We start from the raw sequence: 23,670 nt of genomic DNA, 5'->3' as shown, positions 1-23,670 counted from the left end.
ACACACACACACACACACGCACACACGCACACACACACACGCACACACGCACACACCTTTCTCATGTTCTCATGTTCTGGTGTCGGTCCTGTTTGTCTGCAGCTCTAAAGATCCACGTGTCGGAGGCAACCCGACAGGTTCTGCAGGAGTTCTGCTGCTTCGAGCTGCAGGTCCGAGGAGAGATCGAGCTGAAAGGAAAAGGACGCATGAGGACATACTGGCTGCTGGGAGAGAAGACGGACTGACCTCCTCCTCTCTGATTGGACGATGACCTGTAACATCATTAGAAGTGGTCGTATGGAGAAATCAGATGTTCTTCTCCACATAAACTCTTCAGACAGCTGTACCGACTCCGTGTTCTGGACGTGTTCAGAGGACATGGACTCTCAGAACCGTTTGTAAATGCAAGAGCCCATCACATTAAACAAACAGGCTTTGACTCTGGATATGACAGGTGGTGAGACGGCGCCTCCTATAGGCCAGCCTGGTTTGATGTCATGTGGCCCGGCCCAGTGAAACCATAATGATCTGTAACTAAACAGCCTCTGTGTCATTATTACAATTAATGCTACCACTTTATCCATTTAACTCAGGATTTATCTGCAATTTTTTACACTTGGATCGGACTTTCACTGTCCGGTTCTGGTCCGTGGGCTGTCCATCTGTCCTCTGTCCCCCAGTGTCTGTCCAACACTGACACAAAGTGTTTTCAGATGTTCTTCATGGTATTTTAGAGTTTGCCATTTCCTGATAAACCATAATAATTTGTTGACGATGAGGAGTGCTTCCTGTTTGATCCAGTCTATGAGTGATTGTGTCCAGGCCTCACTGAATCTGCTGTTAGCATGCTAACAGAACCGGGCTCAGCGACCGGACCGGGTTGGAGCACAGCCTCTGAGACCAGCAGGTAATAACGTGACAGTACAGAGGTGATTCACAGACTTTATGATGGAAACATTGATAAGTAGTGAAGCTCTAACTGTGGTTAGCTCAGTCAGCCGGGAGATGTAAACACACACTTGCTATTGGCTGCTGTAAACACCAATCAACATCCACAACAAGTCCCACTGACAGGAAGTAAACAGAACTCTACTTCCTGTTTCAGACTTGAAGTACTTTGATGTTTTGAGTAAAAATAAAAAATATAATTAGTGAAAATAACATGATTTGCAATAAAAAGACTAAGACTCAATGAGTTGGTCAATGGGTTGATCAATAGATTAAGCAATAACTTGATCAAAGAGTTGGTCAAAGAGTTAATCAATAAATTGAACAATACGTTGATCAATAAGTTGGTCAATGAGTTGGTAAATTAGTTGGTCAATAAGTTGATCAATAAGCTAGTCAATGAGTTGGTCAGTGGGTTGTTCAATAGATTAAGCAATAACTTGATCAAAGAGTTGGTCAAAGAGTTAATCAATAAATTGAACAATACGTTGATCAATAAGTTCGTCAATGAGTTGCTCAATAAATTGAACAATAAGTTGGTCAGAATGTTTATCAATAAGTTGGTCAAAGAGTTGGTCAATAAGTTGATCAATGAATTGGTCAATAAATTGAACAATAAGTTGGTCAATAAGTTGATCAATAAGTTGGTCAAAGAGTTGATCAATAAATTGAACAATAAGTTGGTCAAAGAGTTAATCAATAAATTGAACAATAAGTTGGTCAATAAGTTGAGCAATAAGTTAAGCAATAAGTTGGCCAAAGAGTTATCAATAAGTTGGTTAATGAGTTGGTAAAAGAGTTGATCAGTAAATTGAACAATAAGTTGGCCAAAGAGTTATCAGTAAGTTGGTTAATGAGTTGGTAAAAGAGTTGATCAATAAATTGAACAATAAGTTGGTCAAAGAGTTGGTCAATAAGTTGATCAATGAATTGGTAAATGGGTTGGTCAATTAATTGAACAATAAGTTGGTCAATAAGTTGATTAATAAATTGAACAATAAGTTGGTCAATAAGTTGATCAATAAGTTGGTCAAAGAGTTGATCAATAAATTGAACAATAAGTTGGTCAAAGAGTTGCTCAATAAATTGAACAATAAGTTGGTCAATAAGTTGAGCAATAAGTTGGCCAAAGAGTTATCAATAAGTTGGTTAATGAGTTGGTAAAAGAGTTGATCAATAAATTGAACAATAAGTTGGTCAAAGAGTTGGTCAGTAGGTTGATCAATAAATTGAACAATAAGTTGGTCAATAAGTTGATTAATAAATTGAACAATAAGTTGGTCAGCAAGTTGATCAATGAATTGGTAAATGGGTTGGTGAATAAATTGAACAATAAGTTGGTCAATAAGTTGATTAATAAATTGAACAATAAGTTGGTCAATAAGTTATTCAATAAATTGAACAATAAGTTGGTCAATAAGTTGATCAATAAATTGAACAATAAGTTGATCAATAAATTGGCCAAAGAGTTATCAATAAGTTGGTTAATGAGTTGGTAAAATAGTTGATCAATAAATTGAACAATAAGTTGGCCAAAGAGTTATCAATAAGTTGGTTAATGAGTTGGTAAAAGAGTTGATCAATAAATTGAACAATAAGTTGGTCAAAGAGTTGGTCAGTAGGTTGATCAATGAATTGGTAAATGGGTTGGTCAATAAATTGAACAATAAGTTGGTCAAAGAGTTGGTCAATAAGTTGATCAATTATTTGGCAAATGGGTTGGTCAATAAATTGAACAATAAGTTGGTCAATAAGTTGATTAATAAATTGAACAATAAGTTGGTCAAAGAGTTGATCAATAAATTGAACAATAAGTTGGTCAATAGGTTGAGCAATAAGTTGACAATAAGTTGGCCAAAGAGTTATCAATAAGTTGGTTAATGAGTTGGTAAAAGAGTTGATCAATAAATTGAACAATAAGTTGATCAATGAATTGGTAAATGGGTTGGTCAATAAATTGAACAATAAGTTGGTCAATAAGTTGATTAATCAATTGAACAATAAGTTGGTCAATAAGTTGATTAATAAATTGAACAATAAGTTGGTCAAAGAGTTGGTCAGTAGGTTGATCAATTAATTGGTAAATGGGTTGGTCAATAAATTGAACAATAAGTTGGTCAAAGAGTTGGTCAATAAGTTGATCAATAAATTGAACAATAAGTTGGTCAAAGAGTTGGTCAATAAATTGAACAATAAGTTGGTCAAAGAGTTGGTCAATAAATTGAACAATAAGTTGGTCAATAAGTTGATTAATAAACTGAACAATAAGTTGGTCAATAAGTTGATCAATAAGTTGTCAATAAGTTGGTCAAAGAGTTATCAATAAGTTGGTCAATAAGTTGATCAATAAATTGAACAATAAGTTGATCAATAAATTGAACAATAAGTTGATTAATAAATTGAACAATAAGTTGGTCAATAAGTTGATCAATAAGTTGAACAATAAGTTGGTCAATAAGTTGATCAATAAGCTGGTCAATATGTTGGTCAAAGAGTTATCAATAAGTTGGTCAATAAATTGAACAATAAGTTGGTCAATAAGTTGATTAATAAGTTGAGCAATAAGTTGGTCAATAAGTTGTCAATAAGTTGTCAATAAGTTGGTCAAAGAGTTATCAATAAGTTGGTCAATAAGTTGTCAATAAGTTGGTCAAAGAGTTATCAATAAGTTGGTCAATAAGTTGATCAATAAATTGAACAATAAGTTGATCAATAAATTGAACAATAAGTTGGTCAATAAGTTGAACAATAAGTTGGTCAATAAGTTGATTAATAAATTGAACAATAAGTTGGTCAATAAGTTGATCAATAAGTTGATCAAGAAGTTGGTCAATAAATTGAACAATAAGTTGATCAATAAATTGAACAATAAGTTGATCAATAAGTTGGTCAATAAATTGAACAATAAGTTGGTCAATAAATTGAACAATAAGTTGGTCAATAAGTTGATCAATAAGTTGATCAATAAGTTGGTCAATAAGTTGCTCAGATGAACTTTTGGGCTCATTGTGATTTAAAGTTTTATGTAAATGATCTTCAGCAGAGCAGGCCCGCGATTGGCTTCAGATTTGCTCTGCTGTCATTGGCCGTCCGCACGTCACTCAGAGAGGTAAGTGAACGGATTGGTCCTCGGTGGGCGTTGGCCCCGCCCCCCCCGCTCGTTGCGGATGTCCGTTATGTCGCTGTGTTGTTGAGAGCGAGCGGCCCCGAAAGTTAAAAAACACGAAGTGACCGCGCGCACCGGCTCTACCGGAGAACACAGCGCGGACACGTGCACCGACCTGTCCGTCACACCGACACTAACAGTCACAGCCACCTCCGCACCGGGAGTCCCGGCCCTTCGCAGCTCCGCGGGGCCCGGCGAGGCGAGGCGGGAGCAGATGGAGGCTGCGCCGGCGAAGCCGCAGGGCCGGCTGCTGGTGTCCACCCAGCTGGACGCCAAGGACGAGCTGGAGGAGGTAGGCTGTGCCGGTCTAACGGCCCGGGGAGCGTTTGTAACCCGGGCTGAAGCCGGCCCGGGCGGGTTCACAGGCAGAACCCGGCGGGTACAAAGAGTCCGGACACCGAGCTAGCACGCTAGTTAGCACCGTTAGCATAGCCCCGCCGTGCCGCACCGTGAGCGGACACGGCGCCGAGGTTCGAGCCCCGCAGTGACACACCGCGGAGGCTGTGTGCGAGCCGTGTGTGTGCCCGGAAAGGCGCCACACGGTGCGGGTACACAGCCCCGCAGCCCGCGGGCTGTTAGCCTAGCATGCTAATCCTACGTAAACATATGGAGACATGGTGCGCATGCGCTGTGCTTCTGTTTCACATGTCAAAAGTAGTGACAGGTGAGATACAGACAGGTGAGATACAGACAGGTGAGATACAAACGACCTTTATTGACACACTAAAGAACAACAACAGACAGACAGGTACACAACAGACAGACAGGTACACAACAGACAGACAGGTACACAACAGACAGACAGGTAAACAACAGATAAGGTGTGATGAGGCAGCCGTTGGTTTGATCCCTGAACAGTGATCCACCTGTAAAGTACACATGTAGTTATCTTCAGTCCTTTGAAGTGATGTCAGAGGATAACTCACCTGTGTGTGTGTGTGTGTGTGTGTGTGTGTGTGTGTGTGTGCGCAGAGATTGGAGCGTTGTGTTGGAATCGTCCAGGCGCTGACCAATGGGCTGTCAGAGAGAGAAGCCAACGACGCGCTGACCGCCAATGTAAGAAATACACCACATACTGTCACTGCAAGTACTTTAACTAGTACTACTATACCTAGTAGTGCTACTACACCTGCCACACCTACTACACCTGCCACACCTACTACACCTGCCACACCTACTACACCTGCCACACCTTCTAACGCTAACGTTAGTGCCGTTAACATGGTCAGCTGGCTGGAGATGCTCCTGTCAACAGTATGAGTGCCTGCAGCGCTCCCTACAGTCTGCAGACTTTGTGACCAATCAGAGCGTGAAGCAGGACACAGGTTCATTCACATGTTGGCGTGTGCAGAGTGATCATAGTCTAAAGTGGTGTAAGGCAGCCTCCACCTGTCCAACCATCATGGAGGACGAGCGACAGAGCTGAACCTCCTGCAGGCTCCTCGGGTGTTTCAGACTCGTCTGACCTCACAGAGATAAACTTACTCCATTGGTCGGTTCAGTGTTGGAGCTTTCCCATTGGCTGTCCCTCTTTCAAAATAAATAAAATATTAATAAGTCACAAGATGTGTGCATACCTGCAGAAAACAATCTGCCAATCAGAGCACAGGGTTTTGTGTGCACTGCAGTAACCAGGTGTTTCCTGTCCTGCAGGTGTGTAAAGGCCAGCAGCAGCATGAGGAGGTGTGTCTGGGTCTGTTCACTCTGGTCCTCACAGAACCAACACAGGCCCAGAGGGTGAGGCACCATCACATCATTAACAATGTGTGACATCACTGTGACATCAGCATGACATCACTGTGTTTGTGTGACAGTGTTACAGAGACCTGACGCTCGTCAACAGAGACGGGATGAACGTGATTCTGGTGAAGATCAACCAGATCCTCATGGAGAAGTTCCTCAAACTGCAGGATGTGCCCAGAACACAGGTAAACACACACAGGTGAACATAAACACAGGTACACACAGGTACACACAGGTACACACACACAGGTGAACATAAACACAGATAAACACACACAGGTGAACATAAACACAGGTAAACACACACACAGGTGAACATAAACACAAGTAAACACACACAGGTGAACATAAACACAGGTACACACAGGTACACACACACAGGTGAACATAAACACAGGTGAACATAAACACAGGTGAACATAAACACAGGTGTACACACACAGAAACACTTTTATACACGCAGGTAAAGAGCTGATTTAGCCAATAGGATCACAGTAACTTTACATATATGTGTATGTGTCATCAGTAGAGTAGACAGATCTGATAACGAGGTAATCTAATTAAAACTATGTGACCAGGTGAGATTAATGATAGTGTTGGTGTGTGTGCAGCTGGTGTGGTTGGTTAGAGAGCTGGTGAAGAGCGGCATGATGGGAGCTGACGGCGTCGTCATGACGCTGCTGAAACAGATCGCAGGTGAGTCACAGACACACACACACACACACACACACATACAGGTGTCATCACGTTGACAGAATAATCACCGTGTGTTTGTGTCCAGGTGGAGATATTTCCACAAAGAACTTGTGGTTGGCTGAGAGCGTCCTCGACATCCTGCTGGACCAGAAGTACGTCTGTCCACACCTGTCTGTCCACGCCTGTCTGTCCACACCTGTCCTCACACCTGTTATTGTTATTGTTATGTGTGCAGGGATTGGGTTTTGAAGAGCGCGATGTTGATAGCGATGTCGGTCTACACCTTCCTCCGACTCATCGTCGACCACGGAGCGCCGAACCTGCTGACTCTGCGACAGAAGGAGGTCGACTTCTGCATCAGCATGCTAAGGGAGAAGGTGAGGGAGGAGGAGGGGAGAAGGGAAGTTGTTCAGCTGTGCTGGTTCTGATGACCCGGTTCTGTCTCTGTGTTGTAGTTCATGGAGTGTCTGCTCATCGGCAGAGATCTGGTTCGTCTGCTGCAGAACGTCGCTCGGATCCCAGAGATGGAACTGGTGTGGAAAGACCTGCTACACAACCCACAAGTCCTCAGTCCACAGTTCACAGGTACAACTACACTACCCACAATCCTCAGTCCACAGTTCACAGGTACAACTACACTACCCACAATCCTCAGTCCACAGGTACAACTACACTACCCACAATCCTCAGTCCACAGTTCACAGGTACAACTACACTACCCACAATCCTGTGTTCCAGGTGTTCTCCAGCTGCTGACGGCTCGGACCTCCAGGAAGTTTCTGGCCTGTCGACTCACACCGGACATGGAGACCAAGCTGCTGTTCATGACCTCCAGGGTAACAGAACCAGAACCCTGACCCACACAGTACCAAGCTGTGTCCCATTCAGGGGCTGCATGCTTCGAAGGACGCATGCGTCATTGCTGTCAGTTGGTACTTTGTAACAGCCGTTGCCTGTCAGTTAGTATAAGAAAGAATAAGACAGCAGAGTGAAGTATAACATGATGAACGTAGCTCTTCACTCAATCCAATCGTTTACCTCGACTGTGCAGTCTGGAAATAAAGCAGGGGCAATAAAATATAAGTAATTAGTATAAATATAAGTAGTAATAGGTAAAAGTAATTAAATATAAATATCCAGTACTTACATTTAAATGTAAATTCATCGCCGCTTGGTGTCGGCACTGAACAGCGGTGCGCAAAGGATCTTGGGATACGGGAAGCGAAGGATAGTTGCGGTGCATCCTCAAAAAAAAAAAGGAAAAGAAGGACGCAGCCTTCGCGTGGCGTTGTGACATAACCGACCTCAGACGCGTGCTTACAAGGATGCAGCCCCTGATTTGGGACACAGCTCCAGATTCAGTGATAACGTTGTGTCGACCTGTCGCTGACCTCTGACCTCTCTCCCTCAGGTCCGGTTCGGGCAGCAGAAGCGGTACCAGGACTGGTTCCAGAGACAGTACCTGTCCACAGCAGAGAGCCAATCACTGCGCTGTGACCTCATTCGCTACATCTGTGGTGTGGTCCATCCATCCAATGAGGTGCTGAGCTCTGACATCCTGCCACGCTGGGCCATCATTGGCTGGCTGCTCACCACCTGCACGGTAAGGGGTGGGGCTTCAGGCTGTCAGTCACTGCCGGTCGTCCAATAAGGATGAAGTAAATAATCACTGATTGTTTGTCTCCAGTCGAATGTCGCTGCCTCCAACGCCAAGCTGGCTCTTTTCTATGATTGGCTGTTCTTCAACCCTGAGAAAGACAGCATCATGAACATAGGTGACACACACACACACACACACACACACATACACACACACACACATAATGAATTACCTGGTTCTGACTCGTGGTTTCTAATCCTGTGTGTCAGAACCAGCCATCCTGGTGATGCATCACTCCATGAAACCTCATCCAGCCATCACCGCCACACTGCTGGACTTCATGTGCCGGGTAAACACACACACACACACACACACACACACACACACACACACATTCTGATGATGCAGGTGTAAACATGAATACTGTTTTCACCTGGAATCAGGGTTGTATACTACCCTAACCCAGTAACCTGATGGCGTGGTCACATTGTTATTGGTTAAACTAATCTGGGAGAACAAATTGTTAATACCACTTCTTTTAAGCCTGTGTTTCCTTCCCTACCTCCTTCCTTTCCTCATCCTTTGCCTCCCTGTTTCTGTCCTCTGTCTCCTTGTTTCCTTCCCTCCTCAGATCATCCCTCACTTCTTTCCTCCGTTGGAGTCTCAGGTCCGTCAGGGCGTCTTTAACTCGCTCACCTTCATCATGGAGAAGAGAGTGCTGGCGTAAGAAACACAAACACAGACAAACAAACACATGCGCGCTGTCAGTCCACCACAGATGATTAATGATTGATTATTGATCACTCCCTCTCAGTCACCTCGCTCCGCTGTTCGATAATCCAAAGTTGGACCGAGAGCTCCGATCGATGCTCAGAGAGAGATTCCCCGAGTTCTGCAGCTCGCCCTCCCCTCCGACTGAAGGTACAACACACACACACACACACACACACACACACACACACACACACACACACACACACACACACACACACACGGAGCTCTATGACACCACAGAAGATGATCAGGCTGTGAAACAACCCTCACTGTGTGTCTGTGTGTGTCTGTGTGTGCGTGCATGCGTGTGTGTGTCTGTATGTGTTCTGCAGTTAAAATGGAGGAGGCCGTTTCCTTGGAGATGGATAACCACATGTTAGACAAGGAAGAGGGTTGCTATGACAACACAGAGGCTGCGTTCAGTGATGACGAGGAGGAGGTCAACAACAAAGGTGATCTTAAAAATGCAAACAAACACATACATACATACATACATACATACATACATACATATACACATAATGATGATGAGAAGTTAATCAGTGACAGATGACCAACAATGAAAGCCTGAACAGCCACAGAGAGACAGAACGGCCACAGAGAGACAGAACAGCCACAGAGAGACAGAACGGCCACAGAGAGACAGGACGGCCACAGAGAGACAGGACGGCCACAGAGAGACAGGACGGCCACAGAGAGACAGGACGGCCACAGAGAGACAGGACGGCCACAGAGAGACAGGACGGCCACAGAGAGACAGACAAACTTGATTGCATCAGATTGTTGTCTGACCATCTGTCGACCAATCACTGTTCAGGAAAGAAGAGAGAGTTCAGGTTCCATCCAATCAAAGAGGCTGTGGTGGAAGAGCCTGCTGACATCACACCCTGGCTCGACCAATTAGATGACACGATGAAGGAGAAAGTCCAGCAGCTGCAGAAAACCAGGTGAGACTCTGCAGTCCTCCTTCAGGTCCTCAGATCAGGCTGGAGGTTTGACTGTGTCAGTGTATTGATCATTAATCAGCTGTGTCCTGTCATGAATCAATCAATAATATTGATCATCACATCTCCTCAGTGACACAGAGACTCAGTGTGAGGTGATGCAGGAAATCGTGGATCTGATCCTGGAGGTGAGTGTTCTCCACAGAACCCCTGTTCTCTACTCTGTTCTACTGTTCTCTGCTGTGTTCTACTGTTCTCTACTCTGTTCTCCTGTTCTCTGTGTTCTACTGTTCTCTACTCTGTTCTACTGTTCTCTGCTGTGTTCTACTGTTCTCTACTCTGTTCTCCTGTTCTCTGTGTTCTACTGTTCTCTACTCTGTTCTCCTGTTCTCTGCTGTGTTCTACTGTTCTCTACTGTGTTCTACTGTTCTCTGTGTTCTACTGTTCTCTACTCTGTTCTCCTGTTCTCTACTGTGTTCTACTGTTCTCTACTGTGTTCTACTGTTCTCTACTGTGTTCTACTGTTCTCTACTCTGTTCTCCTGTTCTCTACTCTGTTCTACTGTTCTCTGCTGTGTTCTACTGTTCTCTACTCTGTTCTCCTGTTCTCTGTGTTCTACTGTTCTCTACTCTGTTCTCCTGTTCTCTGCTGTGTTCTACTGTTCTCTACTGTGTTCTACTGTTCTCTGTGTTCTCCTGTTCTCTACTGTGTTCTACTGTTCTCTACTGTGTTCTACTGTTCTCTACTGTGTTCTACTGTTCTCTACTGTGTTCTACTGTTCTCTACTGTGTTCTACTGTTCTCTACTGTGTTCTACTGTTCTCTACTGTGTTCTACTGTTCTCTACTGTGTTCTACTGTTCTCTACTGTGTTCTACTGTTCTCTACTGTGTTCTACTGTTCTCTACTGTGTTCTACTGTTCTCTACTGTGTTCTACTGTTCTCTACTGTGTTCTACTGTTCTCTACTGTGTTCTACTGTTCTCTACTGTGTTCTACTGTTCTCTACTGTGTTCTACTGTTCTCTACTGTGTTCTACTGTTCTCTACTGTGTTCTCCTGTTCTCTACTGTGTTCTACTGTTCTCTACTGTGTTCTACTGTTCTCTGTGTTCTACTGTTCTCTACTCTGTTCTCCTGTTCTCTACTGTGTTCTACTGTTCTCTGTGTTCTCCTGTTCTCTACTGTGTTCTACTGTTCTCTACTGTGTTCTACTGTTCTCTACTGTGTTCTACTGTTCTCTACTCTGTTCTCCTGTTCTCTACTGTGTTCTACTGTTCTCTACTGTGTTCTACTGTTCTCTACTCTGTTCTCCTGTTCTCTGCTGTGTTCTACTGTTCTCTGTGTTCTACTGTTCTCTACTGAGTTCTACTGAGTTCTACTGTCCTCTGTGTTCTACTGTTCTCTGCTGTGTTCTACTGTTCTCTATTGTGTTCAGCTGTGTTCTACTGTTCTCTACTGTTCTCTGCTGTGTTCTACTGTTCTCTACTGTTCTCTGCTGTGTTCTACTGTTCTCTACTGTTCTCTGTTGTGTTCTATTGTTCTCTACTGTTCTCTACTGTTCTCTGCTGTGTTCTACTGAGTTCTATTGTTCTCTGCTGTGTTCTACTGTCCTCTGTGTTCTACTGTTCTCTGCTGAGTTTTACTGTTCTCTGCTGAGTTCTACTGTTCTCTACTGTTCTCTGCTGTGTTCTACTGTTCTGTGTTCTACTGTTCTCTGCTGAGTTCTACTGTTCTCTGCTGAGTTCTACTGTTCTCTGCTGACATCTACTGTTCTCTACTGTGTTCTACTGTTCTCTGCTGTGGTCTACTGTTCTCTGCTGTGTTCTACTGTTCTCTGCTGAGTTCTACTGTTCTCTGCTGTGCTGTGTTGCAGGAGGACTTTGACTCGGAACAGATGTCGGCTCTGGCTTCCTGTCTGGCTGAGCTGTTCAAAGATCATTTCAGAGGAGATGTTCTGCCGGAGGAGATCACTGAGGAGTAAGACTGACTGGGGACGGGCTTCAAGAACACTTTAACTTGGAGAATGTTGAAACTCCACCGGACTCCATTTGTCACGTCGTGTTTTGTTCCGTCCTTCACGCGACTTCAAACCACCGGGAGTGTTTCAGAGCGTTTCTCCCTCCAGACTTTGTTTACTTGCTCAGATTTGGTCATTTTCCTGGTTCATGTTCTTTAAACATGCTCCTACATTGGAAACATGCTACGTACTTCATTTGTTTCTCTTTTTTCTGTTTTATTTTGAAAATCCACCGCTGTTTTTGTGTCTGGCTTCCTGTCAGCTCGAGGTGCTTTGTGTAAATTGACGCGGGCTACTCACAGCGTCCGTCAAAAATAGAACAGCCAAGTGGAGGCCCGCTTCTGGGACGCTTCTGAACTGGACCGCGGTGGAGCCGGTGGGGTTTGAAACACTGACTGGAATGGACACATCACTGCGGCGCCCGCGGTGGAATTTGGGGCTTAGATTGACTGAAAACAACCACAGACAGTTCATGGTTTGATTTGGGTATTTGCTGACTGGATTCAACCTTAACTGTCTGTCTGATTTCCTGTCTGTCTCTCAGGTCCCTGGAGGAGTCGGTGTCCAAACCCGTCTGTCTGGTGTTCAGGAATCTGGTCACCATGCAAGAGGACAACAGTGGATTCTCTGTGCTGCTCGACATGTTGGCTGAATTCTACCAGAAACAACCCAAGATTGGATATCACCTGCTCTACTACCTCAAAGCCAGGTGAGGCCGGGATGTGCTGACTAACATTCAGACAACGTTTAGACAACCTTACCAACCTTTCTGTAGCGTTGACAGAACGTTCAGAAATAAACATTATCAGTTTGAAGTAAACTGCCATTGAGTGTGTGTGGAGCAGCTGCTTCAGCATCATATGTAACCTGTGTGTGTGTGTGTGTGTGTGTGTGTGTGTGTGTCTGCAGTAAAGCGGCGAACGGTAAGATGATGCTGTATGAGTCTTTTGCTCAGGCGACGGCTCTCGGCGATCTGCACACGTGTCTGATGATGGACATGAAGGCGTGTCAGGAGGACGACGTCCGGCTGCTGTGCTACCTCACCCCCTCCATATACACTGAGGTACACACACACACACACACACACACACACACACACACACACACGTGCGTTGTCATGTGTCACCTTCACCTGGTCTCTGTCTTCCTTCAGTTCCCTGATGAGACGTTGCGGAGCGGTGAGCTGCTCAACATGATTGTAGCCGTCATCGACTCCACACAGGTAACAGCTGCACACTTTGATCTGTGTGTGCTCACCTGTGTGTGCTCACCTGCGTGTGCTCACCTGCGTGTGCTCACCTGCGTGTGCTCACCTGCTGGGTAACTGTCATGTTGTCTGTAGTTACAGGAGCTGATGTGTCATGTGATGATGGGGAACCTGGTGATGTTCAGGAAAGACTCTGTGCTCAACATCCTCAGTGAGAACCACTCGTATGAATACTGCGCTGTGATTGGACAGCGTGGACAGTGTCCTCATGTCTTCTTCTTGTGTCCACAGTTCAGTCTCTGGACTGGGAGACCTTTGAGCAGTACAGCACCTGGCAGCTGTTTCTGGCTCACAGCATCCCACTGGAAACCATCATCCCCATCCTGCAGCACCTCAAATATAAAGGTGAGGAGCCGGCGTCGTGCCAGAACTGGAGCCCTGTTCTGCTGCTGATGTCATGAACTGACTGATTTCCTGTTTCCTGTTTCCAGAACATCCCGAGGCGTTATCCTGTCTGCTGCTGCAGCTCCGCAGAGAGAAGTACGACGCTCCACACCAACACTGATTCACTGTTACAGAGCCCTGTGTCCTTAACCTGTCTGCCTGCCTGTCTGTCTGTCTGTCTGTCTCTCTGTCCAGGCCCAGTGAGGAGATGGTGAAGATGGTGCTGAGTCGTCCCTGCCATCATGAGGATCAGTTCACCACGAGCATCCTGAGACACTGGGCGTCCAAATACGACGACACACTGGGAGAACACATCAAAGCCCAGCTGATCAAGAACAACAACCAACCACGCAAGAGACAGAGGTACACAGACAGACAGACAGACAGACAGGCTGAGAGACAGACAGGCAGACAGACAGACAGGCAGGCAGGCTGAGAGACAGACAGACAGGCAGACAGACAGACAGGCAGGCTGAGAGACAGGCAGGCAGGCTGAGAGACAGACAGACAGGCTAAGAGACAGATAGGCAGGCTAAGAGACAGACAGACAGGCTAAGAGACAGACAGACAGGCAGGCTGAGAGAGAGACGGGCAGGCAGGCAGGCAGGCTGAGAGACAGACAGGCTGTTGGTTCAGTATGTAGATGTTGTTGATGTCAGTTTTATTGGTGCAGAACAAACATGAAGTATGCAGTACCATGGTAACAGGTGTGTGTGTGTGTGTGTGTGTGTGTGTGTGTGTGTGTGTGTGTGTGTGTGTGTGTGTGTGTGTGTGTGTGTGTTCAGTCTTCGTAGCTCCAGCAGTAAACTGGCTCAGCTGACCCTGGAACAGATCTTAGAGCACATGGACAACTTGAGACTGAGTCTGAGCAACACCAAGAATAACTGTGAGTACACACACACACACACACACACACACACAGATATATAAACATATAACATGTTCAAAGCAGCAGCTGCATAAACACACTAACAGTTGTTTGTAAACAAACGTCTCTTCAAAGACATGAAACACAAGATGACCTTTGATCACACCTGAACTGATCAGCACACACACACACACATACACACGCACACACACACACATACACACACACACATACATACACACGCACACATACACACACACACACACACATACAGACACACACACGCACACACACACATACAGACACACGCACACACATACACACACACAGTTACGATCAGTTATTCAGTGTTTGAAGTCTGAAGTTGTTTCAGAGATTTGATGTGATGATTTTATAGCAGTTTGTTTGGACATGTATAGTTTAAATGAAGCTGTGCAGAGGGAGCAAGGAGGTCATGAAGGAGGTCATGATGGAGGTCATGATGGAGGTCATGAAGGAGGTCATGAAGGTCATGAAGGAGGTCATGAAGGAGGTCATGAAGGAGGTCATGAAGGTCATGAAGGAGGTCATGAAGGTCATGAAGGAGGTCATGATGGAGGTCATGAAGGAGGTCATGAAGGTCATGAAGGAGGTCATGAAGGAGGTCATGAAGGAGGTCATGAAGGTCATGAAGGAGGTCATAAAGGTCATGAAGGATGTCATGAAGGAGGTCATGAAGGTCATGAAGGTCATGAAGGAGGTCATAAAGGTCATGAAGGAGGTCATAGAGGTCATAAAGGAGGTCATGAAGGAGGTCATAAAGGTCATGAAGGAGGTCATAAAGGTCATGAAGGAGGTCATGAAGGAGGTCATGAAGGAGGTCATAAAAGAGGTCATGAAGGTCATGACGGAGGTCATGACGGAGGTCATGACGGAGGTCATGGAGAGCTGGTTATTGATCACTGTCTCTCTGCCTGTCTCACCCTCTCTCTGCCTGTCTCACCCTCTCTCTGTCTGTCTGTCAGTCTTCACACAGACTCCGATCCTTCAGGCTCTGCAGCACGTTCAGGCCAGCTGTGATGAAGCACACAAAATGAGGTACACACACACACACACACACACACAGTCAGATGACATCACACCAGGTGCTGATGATGTCACTTCCTCTTCCTGTAGGTTCAGTGACCTGTTTGCTCTGGCGGAGGAGTACGAGGACTCTCAGGCGAAGCCTCCGAAGTCTCGCCGTAAAGCTCCGGCTTCCTCGCCGCGCTCACGGAAAGGAGCAGCTCCGCCCACCAACAACGAGGAGGAGAGCGCCTCCAGCAGCGCCTCGGTACGTACGCTATGTCACAGGTTCGAGTCCCGCCCGACACACGGTCAGTCAGGCCAGGTGGAGGTTAGCTCCAAGTGCTGGTTCTGACCCGGTTCATCCAGCTCAGGCTCTCAGACTGTAAGTAAACAATAGATAACGTCCAGCTATTTTTAACTGGTCCTGGTTAATGTGGGCTCTGGTCCTGGTTAATGTGGGCTCTGGTTCTGGTTAATGTGGGTTTTGGTCCTGGTTAATGTGGGTTCTGGTTAATGTGGGCTCTGGTCCTGGTTAATGTGGGTTTTGGTCCTGGTTAATGTGGGCTCTGGTTCTGGTCCTGGTTAATGTGGGTTTTGGTTCTGGTTAATGTGGGCTCTGGTTCTGGTCCTGGTTAATGTGGGCTCTGGTCCTGGTTAATGTGGGCTCTGGTTCTGGTCCTGCTTAATGTGGGTTCTGGTTAATGTGGGCTCTGGTCCTGGTTAATGTGGGCTCTGGTCCTGGTTAATGTGGGTTCTGGTTAATGTGGGCTCTGGTCCTGGTTAATGTGGGCTCTGGTTCTGGTCCTGGTTAATGTGGGTTCTGGTTAATGTATGCTCTGGTTCTGTTTCAGGAGGAGGAGGACTCGAAGCCCAAAGCTCCGAAGAGGAAGAGGAAAGGCTCGTCAGCCGTTGGCTCTGACAGCGACTGATGGACCTTGTGACCAATCACGCACCAGCTGCCGCTGCAGAGACTCTCAGCCAATCAGCCGTTCTGACCACTGGAAGAGGCCCCGCCCCCTCCCGATGACACGCACTGACCGCCACGGGAGGGGCGGGGCTCTGAGACTTTAGATCCATGTGACTGATGCTGTTTCCATGGAGACAAGAACTGAGGGTCAAAGGTCACCGCGTGGCTCCCATGTGGCTGTTCTCCCATGATGCACTGGGAGGAGGAAACCATGAACTCTGGGAGCGTAGACGTATTTTAACAGACGACGACGACGACGTGTGAATAATGAAGAGATGTTTGTACTTTGTTTTTGTTTTTTTGGACTCTTATTGTGGAGGATCCTGACTTTCTGCTGTTTTTTAGTAGCTCCTTCCTGTTTGTCCCGCTGCAGTAAAAGTCTTGTTTCAGGTTGTCGTCTGGGTGTTCATTTGGTGAGAAACAGGAAATGATGTCACTCTTCTGTCACGTGTTTTTAATGACATCACTTTTGTAAAACTTGGCGCTGACTTTAATAAATAATTAGATTTTAATTTGTGCTGAGTCATTGAGAGGCAGGTGTGGACATGCGTGATGACGTCATGAACATGCGTGATGACGTCATGAACATGCGTGATGACGTCACGAGCTGTTCACACACAGCTGTTTGACAAACGTTGTGTAAACGTTGTCAGACGTTGTTAATAAGTTGTCCTGCCCATTGAAATGAATGTAAACATGAATGTGACGTCAGAGCGTCTGATGGACGTCCAGCGTCCTGCAGATCATCATGAAGTCTCTGGACCGGACTCTGATCCGGACGGTGGACCGGACTCTGGAGGGCTGGCCTGTGATCAGTGTGATTGGATCCACCTGCTGCTGCTCATATAAAGCAGGTGAGCAGACAGGTGAGGTGAGCAGACAGGTGAGCCTCACTCCGGTACGTGGACAGACAGCTGATGTCTTCAGAACAGGGAGTTGTGTGTCTTCATGTGTCCTCGTGTCTCGCAGGTCATCATGTCGGCCATCAGAACCAGGTCAACGCTGCAGAATCTGGTTCTGACCCCGGAGCGGATCCCGGCCTTCCTCATCCCGCCCCGCAGTCCTCTCCTCTTCCTCTCTCCCCGTCTCCATCGGAGCTCACCGGACCGGACCGGACTTCTGTCCGACCACGATGACGACAGTCCCGGACTGAGCCCCGTGCCCCGTCCGGCCCTGCTCCGCCTCCCGCCGCGGGTCCGGCTCCCCCGCCGCTCCGCCGCGGACGCGGACACGGACCTGACGACGCGCGCGGCCATGTCGCTGCCGCACGTGGGGAAGGTGACCACGCCCTACGGCTTCCGTGCCGTGCTGACCGCGAGCCCGTGCACGCACCGGCGGGAGTCCCTGTTTCACAAGAACAAAGCAGTGCCGGTCCCGGACGGTGACCTGCAGGACCCGGCTGACCCGGACCCCGGTCCTGGTCCTGGTCCTGATCCCGGCAGGTCCCGGGTCCCTCTGCGCCTGCAGGTGCTGAAGCAGCTGAGGAGACCTGCAGCTGCCCTGAAGGCCACGAGGAAGACACGCCCCCGCTGACGTCACATCGACGTGACCATGTGGTTTTAATTTGAAGGTTTTAATAAATTTTAAAGTTGTGACGTGTCTCATGTTATGCTTTTATTTTGAAAGTTACACTTCCGGGTGTGATTGCTTCGAGCAGCTTCACGGAAGTTCCCCGACTTCCTGAAAGAACCAGCCAATGAGAGCAGGACATGACTCTGACCACTTCCTGCCGACTGAAGCTTTTAATTTGAAAGGATCGCTCAGAACGTGACGTCATACTTATTTCCGGCGGAGCGTCTTCAGTGTGACACCATGAAGAGTGAAGACCGCGTCACGAAGAGCCGCGAAAACTGCGAGTACACCAGCTGCTACTGGTGAGTACTGCAGTGTGTACTCTGTGAGTACTGCAGTGTGTACTCTGCATGTACTGCAGTGTGTACTCTGTATGTACTGCAGTGTGTACTCTGTGAGTACTGCAGTGTGTACTCTGCATGTACTGCAGCGTGTACTCTGCATGTACTGCAGTGTGTACTCTGTATGTACTGCAGTGTGTACTCTGCATGTACTGCAGTGTGTACTCTGCATGTACTGCAGTGTGTACTCTGTGAGTACTGCAGTGTGTACTCTGTGAGTACTGCAGTGTGTACTCTGTATGTACTGCAATGTGTACTCTGTATGTACTGCAGCGTGTACTCTGCATGTACTGCAGTGTGTACTCTGTATGTACTGCAGTGTGTACTCTGCATGTACTGCAGTGTGTACTCTGTATGTACTGCAGTGTGTACTCTGTGAGTACTGCAGTGTGTACTCTGCATGTACTGCAATGTGTACTCTGTATGTACTGCAGTGTGTACTCTGTATGTACTGCAGTGTGTACTCTGTATGTACTGCAGTGTGTACTCTGCATGTACTGCAGTGTGTACTCTGTATGTACTGCAGTGTGTACTCTGTGAGTACTGCAGTGTGTACTCTGCATGTACTGCAGTGTGTACTCTGCGAGTACTGCAGTGTGTACTCTGTATGTACTGCAGTGTGTACTCTGTGAGTACTGCAGTGTGTACTCTGTATGTACTGCAGTGTGTACTCTGTATGTACTGCAGTGTGTACTCTGTATGTACTGCTGCGTGTACTCTGCATGTACTGCTGCATGTACTCTGTATGTACTGCAGTGTGTACTCTGCATGTACTGCAATGTGTACTCTGTGAGTACTGCAGTGTGTACTCTGCATGTACTGCAGTGTGTACTCTGCGAGTACTGCAGTGTGTACTCTGTATGTACTGCAGTGTGTACTCTGTGAGTACTGCAGTGTGTACTCTGTGAGTACTGCAGTGTGTACTCTGTGAGTACTGCAGTGTGTACTCTGTATGTACTGCAATGTGTACTCTGTATGTACTGCTGCGTGTACTCTGCATGTACTGCAGTGTGTACTCTGTATGTACTGCAGTGTGTACTCTGTGAGTACTGCAGTGTGTACTCTGTATGTACTGCAATGTGTACTCTGTGAGTACTGCAGTGTGTACTCTGTGAGTACTGCAGTGTGTACTCTGTATGTACTGCAATGTGTACTCTGTGAGTACTGCAATGTGTACTCTGTGAGTACTGCAGTGTGTACTCTGCGTGTACTCTGCATGTACTCTGCATGTACTCTGCGTGTACTCTGCAGTGTGTACTCTGTATGTACTGCAGCGTGTACTCTGCGTGTACTCTGCAGTGTGTACTCTGTATGTACTGCAGTGTGTACTCTGTGAGTACTGCAGTGTGTACTCTGTGAGTACTGCAATGTGTACTCTGCATGTACTGCAGTGTGTACTCTGCGTGTACTCTGCAGTACTCACTGGTTCTGTCTGTTCTGGTTCTGCAGTGAGGAAAATGTTTGGAAACTCTGTGATTCTGTCAGAACCGACAGAACCGGCCCGCTGGACCAGCTGTACGTGATTTTCATCTCGAATGAGAAAAGAACGGTGAGACCGTGAAGCTGATGATGATCGACAGAACATCTGCCAGGTTCTAGAAAACATGTTTCTGTTCCTAAAGAACCCGTCTGGTTCTTCAGCTCGTGTTCAGACGTTCTGTGTGTTCTCCGTCAGGTTCCTCTGTGGAAGCAGAGATCTGGACACGGAGACCAGCCAGTGATCTGGGTCTGTGATGTCATGTGTTTGGTATTGTTGTGACGTCACAGTTGACTGATGATGTAATGAATGATGTCATGGCGTTCCAGGATTACCACGTCATCCTGATGCAGGTCGGGCTGCAGTCGGACTCTCTGGTTTACGATCTGGACTCGGAGCTGTCGTTCCCCGTCAGCCTGCAGCGGTACGCCGCCCAGGCCCTCCGCTCAGACCGCAACATCAAACCTGAATACCACAGGTAAGCACACCTGTCACCTGTGCATGAGTGTCTGCGGAGGAAGTGACATCACACTAACGTACCTGTGTCTCTGCTCAAACAGGAAGTTGCGTGTGGTACCTGCTGACAGCTTCCTGTTGCACTTTGCGTCTGATCGCTCTCACATGATGAACCCCGATGGCTCGTGGAAGATGCCCCCCCCACTCTACCCCCCCATACACACTGCAGGTCACATGACCCCTCCTGTAACGTGATGTCAGCATGTTTGATGTAAGCCATGTGACCTTGTGATGACATCACTGTGATGCGTTTCCTCCTCAGCGTGTCAGATGAACCTGGATGACTTCATCAGCATGAACCCTGCTGTGGGCTGGGGGCGGGTCTTCAGCCTGGAGCACTTCCTGCAGAGATACACAGGAAGCTCCTCGCCATCATCGTAGCTGTGCAGTCAGCATCACAGCGCCTCCTGCTGGTCACTCAGGAAACATGACGGGATCGTGTGTGGTGACACTTTGTTCTGCACGTGCTCAGTTACATGCTGTGAAGAAATCAGATTACTTTTGATGGATTACTGCAGGAGGCTGAATGGAAACCTGAACAAACGTTTTAATAAAGTTCTTTAAACGTTGTGGAAATGTCTGACTGATGGAGCTGCAGGTTACAGATGGGGCCTCTCACTCTCTGTCTCACCTGCCTCAGTACTCGGATCTTTACTGCAGTAAGAGTACTAATACCACTCAGTACTGTGTGGCTTGGACATCAATATTTATTTCATAAATCTCTGAAACAACTTCAGACACTGAATAACTGTCCTGATCGTAACTTTAAATGTCAGTTCATGCTTTAATAATTCATTATTTATCACATAGAAACACTACATATTTATTTTCAATAATAATGAACAACAGAACACACAATATGAACAGTGAAACAGAAGTGTGTGTGTGTGTGTGTGTGTGCTGATCAGTTCAGGTGTGATCAAAGGTCATCTTGTGTTTCATGTGTCTTTGAAGAGGCGTTTGTTTACAAACAACTGTTAGTGTGTTTATGCTTTGAACATGTTGTATGGTGGAGAGGGCTGTGGCTCGAAGGCAGAGCGGGTCATCCACTAATCAGATGATCGGTGGTTCGATCCCCGGCAGGATACTGAACCCCAAACCGCTCCTGAAGCTGAACCAGCATGTGTAAAAAAGCTTTTAGTGGTCAGAAGATGAAGAGAGAGATATACACACTGCTCAAAAAACTTAAAGCAACACATCAGGTCTCAATGGGAAAAGAATTCACACTGGATATCTTTCCTGATGTGGACTGGGTAATGTGTTAGGAACGAAAGGATGCCACATCATTAATGAAAATGAAAATGATTAACCTACAGAGGGCTGAATTCAAAGACATCCCCACAATCAAAGCAAACAAACGGCAGGCTAGTCCATTTTGCCAAAATGTCTTTGTAGCAACTCATAGTGGTACTCGGTGGTTTGTATGGCCTCCACGTGCTTGACAACGTGGGGGCATGCTCCCAATGAAACAACGGATGCTGTCCTGGGGATCTCCACCCAGATCTGGACCAGGGCATCACTGAGCTCCTGGACAGTCTGAGGTGCAACCTGGCAGCGTCTGATGTTCAGAAACATAATGTCCAAGAGGTGTTGTATTGGATTTAGGTCAGTCCAGCATAGGGGCCAGTCAATGGTATCAATTCCTTCATCCTCCAGGAACTGCCTGCATACTCTCGCCACATGAGGCTGGGCATGGTCGTGCACCAGGAGGAACCCAGGACCCCCTGCACCAGCGTAGGGTCTGACAATGGGTCCAAGGATTTCATTCTGATACCCAACAGCAGTCAGGGTGTGGTTGTCTAACCTGTAGAGGTCTGTGCGTCCTTCCAAGGAAATGCCTCCCCAGACCATCACTGACCCACCACCATCACTGACCCACCACCATCACTGACCCACCACCACTGACCCACCACCATCACTGACCCACCACCATCACTGACCCACCACCATCACGGTCATGCTGAATGACGTTAGGCCGCAGAACGTTCTCCACGGCGTTCACGTCTGTCACGTGCTCAGGTTCAACCTGCTGTGAAGTCACAGGGCGCCAAAACAGAAAAACAAGCTGACGAGACCGGATCAGTGTCCCAGAAGATGAACTGATTCTAACCCTGAATAAAAAGTGTTCCTTTAATTTGAGCAACACACACACACACACAAACAAACACACAAACACACACACACACAAACACACACACAAACAGACCACTTACTGTGTGTGTGTGTGTGTGTGTGTACTCTGTGTACTTTGTGTGTACTGTGACGTTCTGACGGTTTGATGACGGCTTCGTGACGTCACGGAGGGGCGGAGCTTCCCTACACACACACACACACACACACGGAGTCGCTGCGGACTGTTGTTGTTCGGCTCGACATGAAGCTAACGGCTAACAGACTGAAGCTGAGTCGCTGTTAACCTCCATCATGTTCGTTAGCTCGGGTTAGCTCGGGTTAGCGCTCATTAGCCCGGGTTGGCCCGGGTTAGCTTCATGTGCTCCGGGAGGACGAGCTTAGCTTAGCTTAGCTTAGCTTAGCTCCGTTAGCTCGCCTTTGTGTTGTGGTTAGCTCAGCTGTTAGCCGTGTTAGCTGTGCGGTGTTACGTTATCCCGGGTTATCCCGGGTTATCTCCGCGATGTGTCGCTGTGTTCACGCCGTACAGGCCGGTTCTGTACCGGAGGGTCCGTTTACCAGCCCGGTTCTGTTGAGCTAATAGCTAGCTCCTGGCGTTAGCTGCGGTGTCTTTGTTAGCACAGTTAGCAGCTAGCTGAGAATACCTGTGTGTGTGTGTGGCACATGCTAAGCTAACAGTGTGTCAGCTGTTTCCGGTCAGTGTGTCAGCTGTTTCCGGCCAGTGTGTCAGCTGTTTCCGGGCAGATTTCCCACGTTAATTAGATCAGTTAATGATCAGCTGACCTGACCTTCATCAGCAGCGTCATCATGGCCCTCACAGCGCGCGCCATCTACCTGCTCATCCTGTCAGGTGAGTCCAGCTACACCTGTTGACCTGCGTGTCTGACATCACTTCCGGTTTGTTGTGTGCGTTACAGTGTGTGTTACTGTGTGTGTGTGTGTGTTACAGTGTGTGTTACTGTGTGTGTGTGTGTGTTACAGTGTGTGTTACAGTGTGTGTTACAGTGTGTGTGTGTTACAGTGTGTGTTACAGTGTGTGTTACTGTGTGTGTTACTGTGTGTGTGTGTGTGTGTGTTACAGTGTGTGTTACTGTGTGTGTGTGTGTGTTACAGTGTGTGTTACTGTGTGTGTGTGTGTTACAGTGTGTGTTACAGTGTGTGTTACAGTGTGTGTGTGTTACAGTGTGTGTTACAGTGTGTGTTACTGTGTGTGTT

At 47.0% G+C, this 23,670-nt stretch overlaps 5 protein-coding genes across 7 annotated transcripts in view; all 5 read left to right on the top strand.

Moving 5' to 3' along the window:
* The window catches only part of npr1a (natriuretic peptide receptor 1a), a 30,100-nt gene extending 28,908 nt beyond the window's left edge, over positions 1 to 1,192 (top strand). Inside the window, 1 exon segment of the mRNA XM_027286600.1 lies at positions 103 to 1,192. Within this exon segment, the coding sequence (XP_027142401.1) occupies positions 103 to 245 (143 nt within the window). The 3' untranslated portion in view covers positions 246 to 1,192.
* A 3,136-nt stretch (positions 1,193 to 4,328) lies between these two features.
* ints3 (integrator complex subunit 3) lies at positions 4,329 to 16,931 on the top strand. The gene is made up of 29 exons (XM_027286603.1): positions 4,329 to 4,406; positions 5,087 to 5,170; positions 5,768 to 5,851; positions 5,929 to 6,042; positions 6,469 to 6,553; positions 6,639 to 6,705; positions 6,789 to 6,930; positions 7,009 to 7,138; positions 7,292 to 7,389; positions 7,965 to 8,156; positions 8,241 to 8,328; positions 8,423 to 8,502; positions 8,785 to 8,876; positions 8,968 to 9,074; positions 9,260 to 9,379; positions 9,745 to 9,874; positions 10,005 to 10,059; positions 11,743 to 11,846; positions 12,431 to 12,595; positions 12,796 to 12,949; positions 13,040 to 13,108; positions 13,229 to 13,304; positions 13,385 to 13,498; positions 13,585 to 13,633; positions 13,733 to 13,900; positions 14,323 to 14,423; positions 15,410 to 15,482; positions 15,561 to 15,717; positions 16,304 to 16,931. Exons 1-29 carry the CDS (start codon positions 4,329 to 4,331, stop codon positions 16,379 to 16,381), a joined length of 3,054 nt encoding a protein of 1,017 aa, XP_027142404.1. The 3' UTR covers positions 16,382 to 16,931.
* A 192-nt stretch (positions 16,932 to 17,123) lies between these two features.
* Positions 17,124 to 18,012, top strand: LOC113747298 (C2 calcium-dependent domain-containing protein 4B-like). Of its 2 annotated transcripts, none has more exons than XM_027286685.1 (2): positions 17,124 to 17,302; positions 17,389 to 18,012. In XM_027286685.1, the coding sequence occupies exons 1-2, from the start codon at positions 17,168 to 17,170 to the stop codon at positions 17,950 to 17,952; spliced, it is 699 nt and encodes a 232-aa protein (XP_027142486.1). In that variant the 5' UTR covers positions 17,124 to 17,167; the 3' UTR covers positions 17,953 to 18,012. The 2 variants fall into 2 exon arrangements, with proteins under 2 accessions (XP_027142486.1, XP_027142485.1); XM_027286684.1 differs by having other exon boundaries at positions 17,139 to 17,317.
* A 139-nt stretch (positions 18,013 to 18,151) lies between these two features.
* ntaq1 (N-terminal glutamine amidase 1) lies at positions 18,152 to 20,901 on the top strand. 2 transcript variants are annotated; one of them, XM_027286692.1, is made up of 6 exons: positions 18,152 to 18,293; positions 19,782 to 19,881; positions 20,008 to 20,058; positions 20,139 to 20,287; positions 20,370 to 20,494; positions 20,588 to 20,901. In XM_027286692.1, the coding sequence occupies exons 1-6, from the start codon at positions 18,232 to 18,234 to the stop codon at positions 20,704 to 20,706; spliced, it is 606 nt and encodes a 201-aa protein (XP_027142493.1). In that variant the 5' UTR covers positions 18,152 to 18,231; the 3' UTR covers positions 20,707 to 20,901. The 2 variants fall into 2 exon arrangements, with proteins under 2 accessions (XP_027142493.1, XP_027142494.1); XM_027286693.1 differs by lacking the exon at positions 20,008 to 20,058.
* Positions 20,902 to 22,618: 1,717 nt separating this feature from the next.
* Positions 22,619 to 23,670, top strand: part of lrp12 (low density lipoprotein receptor-related protein 12) — a 19,314-nt gene continuing 18,262 nt past the window's right edge. The window contains exon 1 of the mRNA XM_027286610.1: positions 22,619 to 23,305. Within this exon, the coding sequence (XP_027142411.1) occupies positions 23,263 to 23,305 (43 nt within the window). The 5' untranslated portion in view covers positions 22,619 to 23,262. The remainder of the gene's footprint in view (positions 23,306 to 23,670) is intronic.

Source organism: Larimichthys crocea, chromosome XIII, assembly GCF_000972845.2.
Source record: "Larimichthys crocea isolate SSNF chromosome XIII, L_crocea_2.0, whole genome shotgun sequence".
Lineage (NCBI taxonomy): Eukaryota > Metazoa > Chordata > Actinopteri > Sciaenidae > Larimichthys > Larimichthys crocea.
The sequence above is the reverse complement of the archived record's forward strand: the minus strand, read 5'-3'. Positions and strand labels throughout refer to the sequence as shown.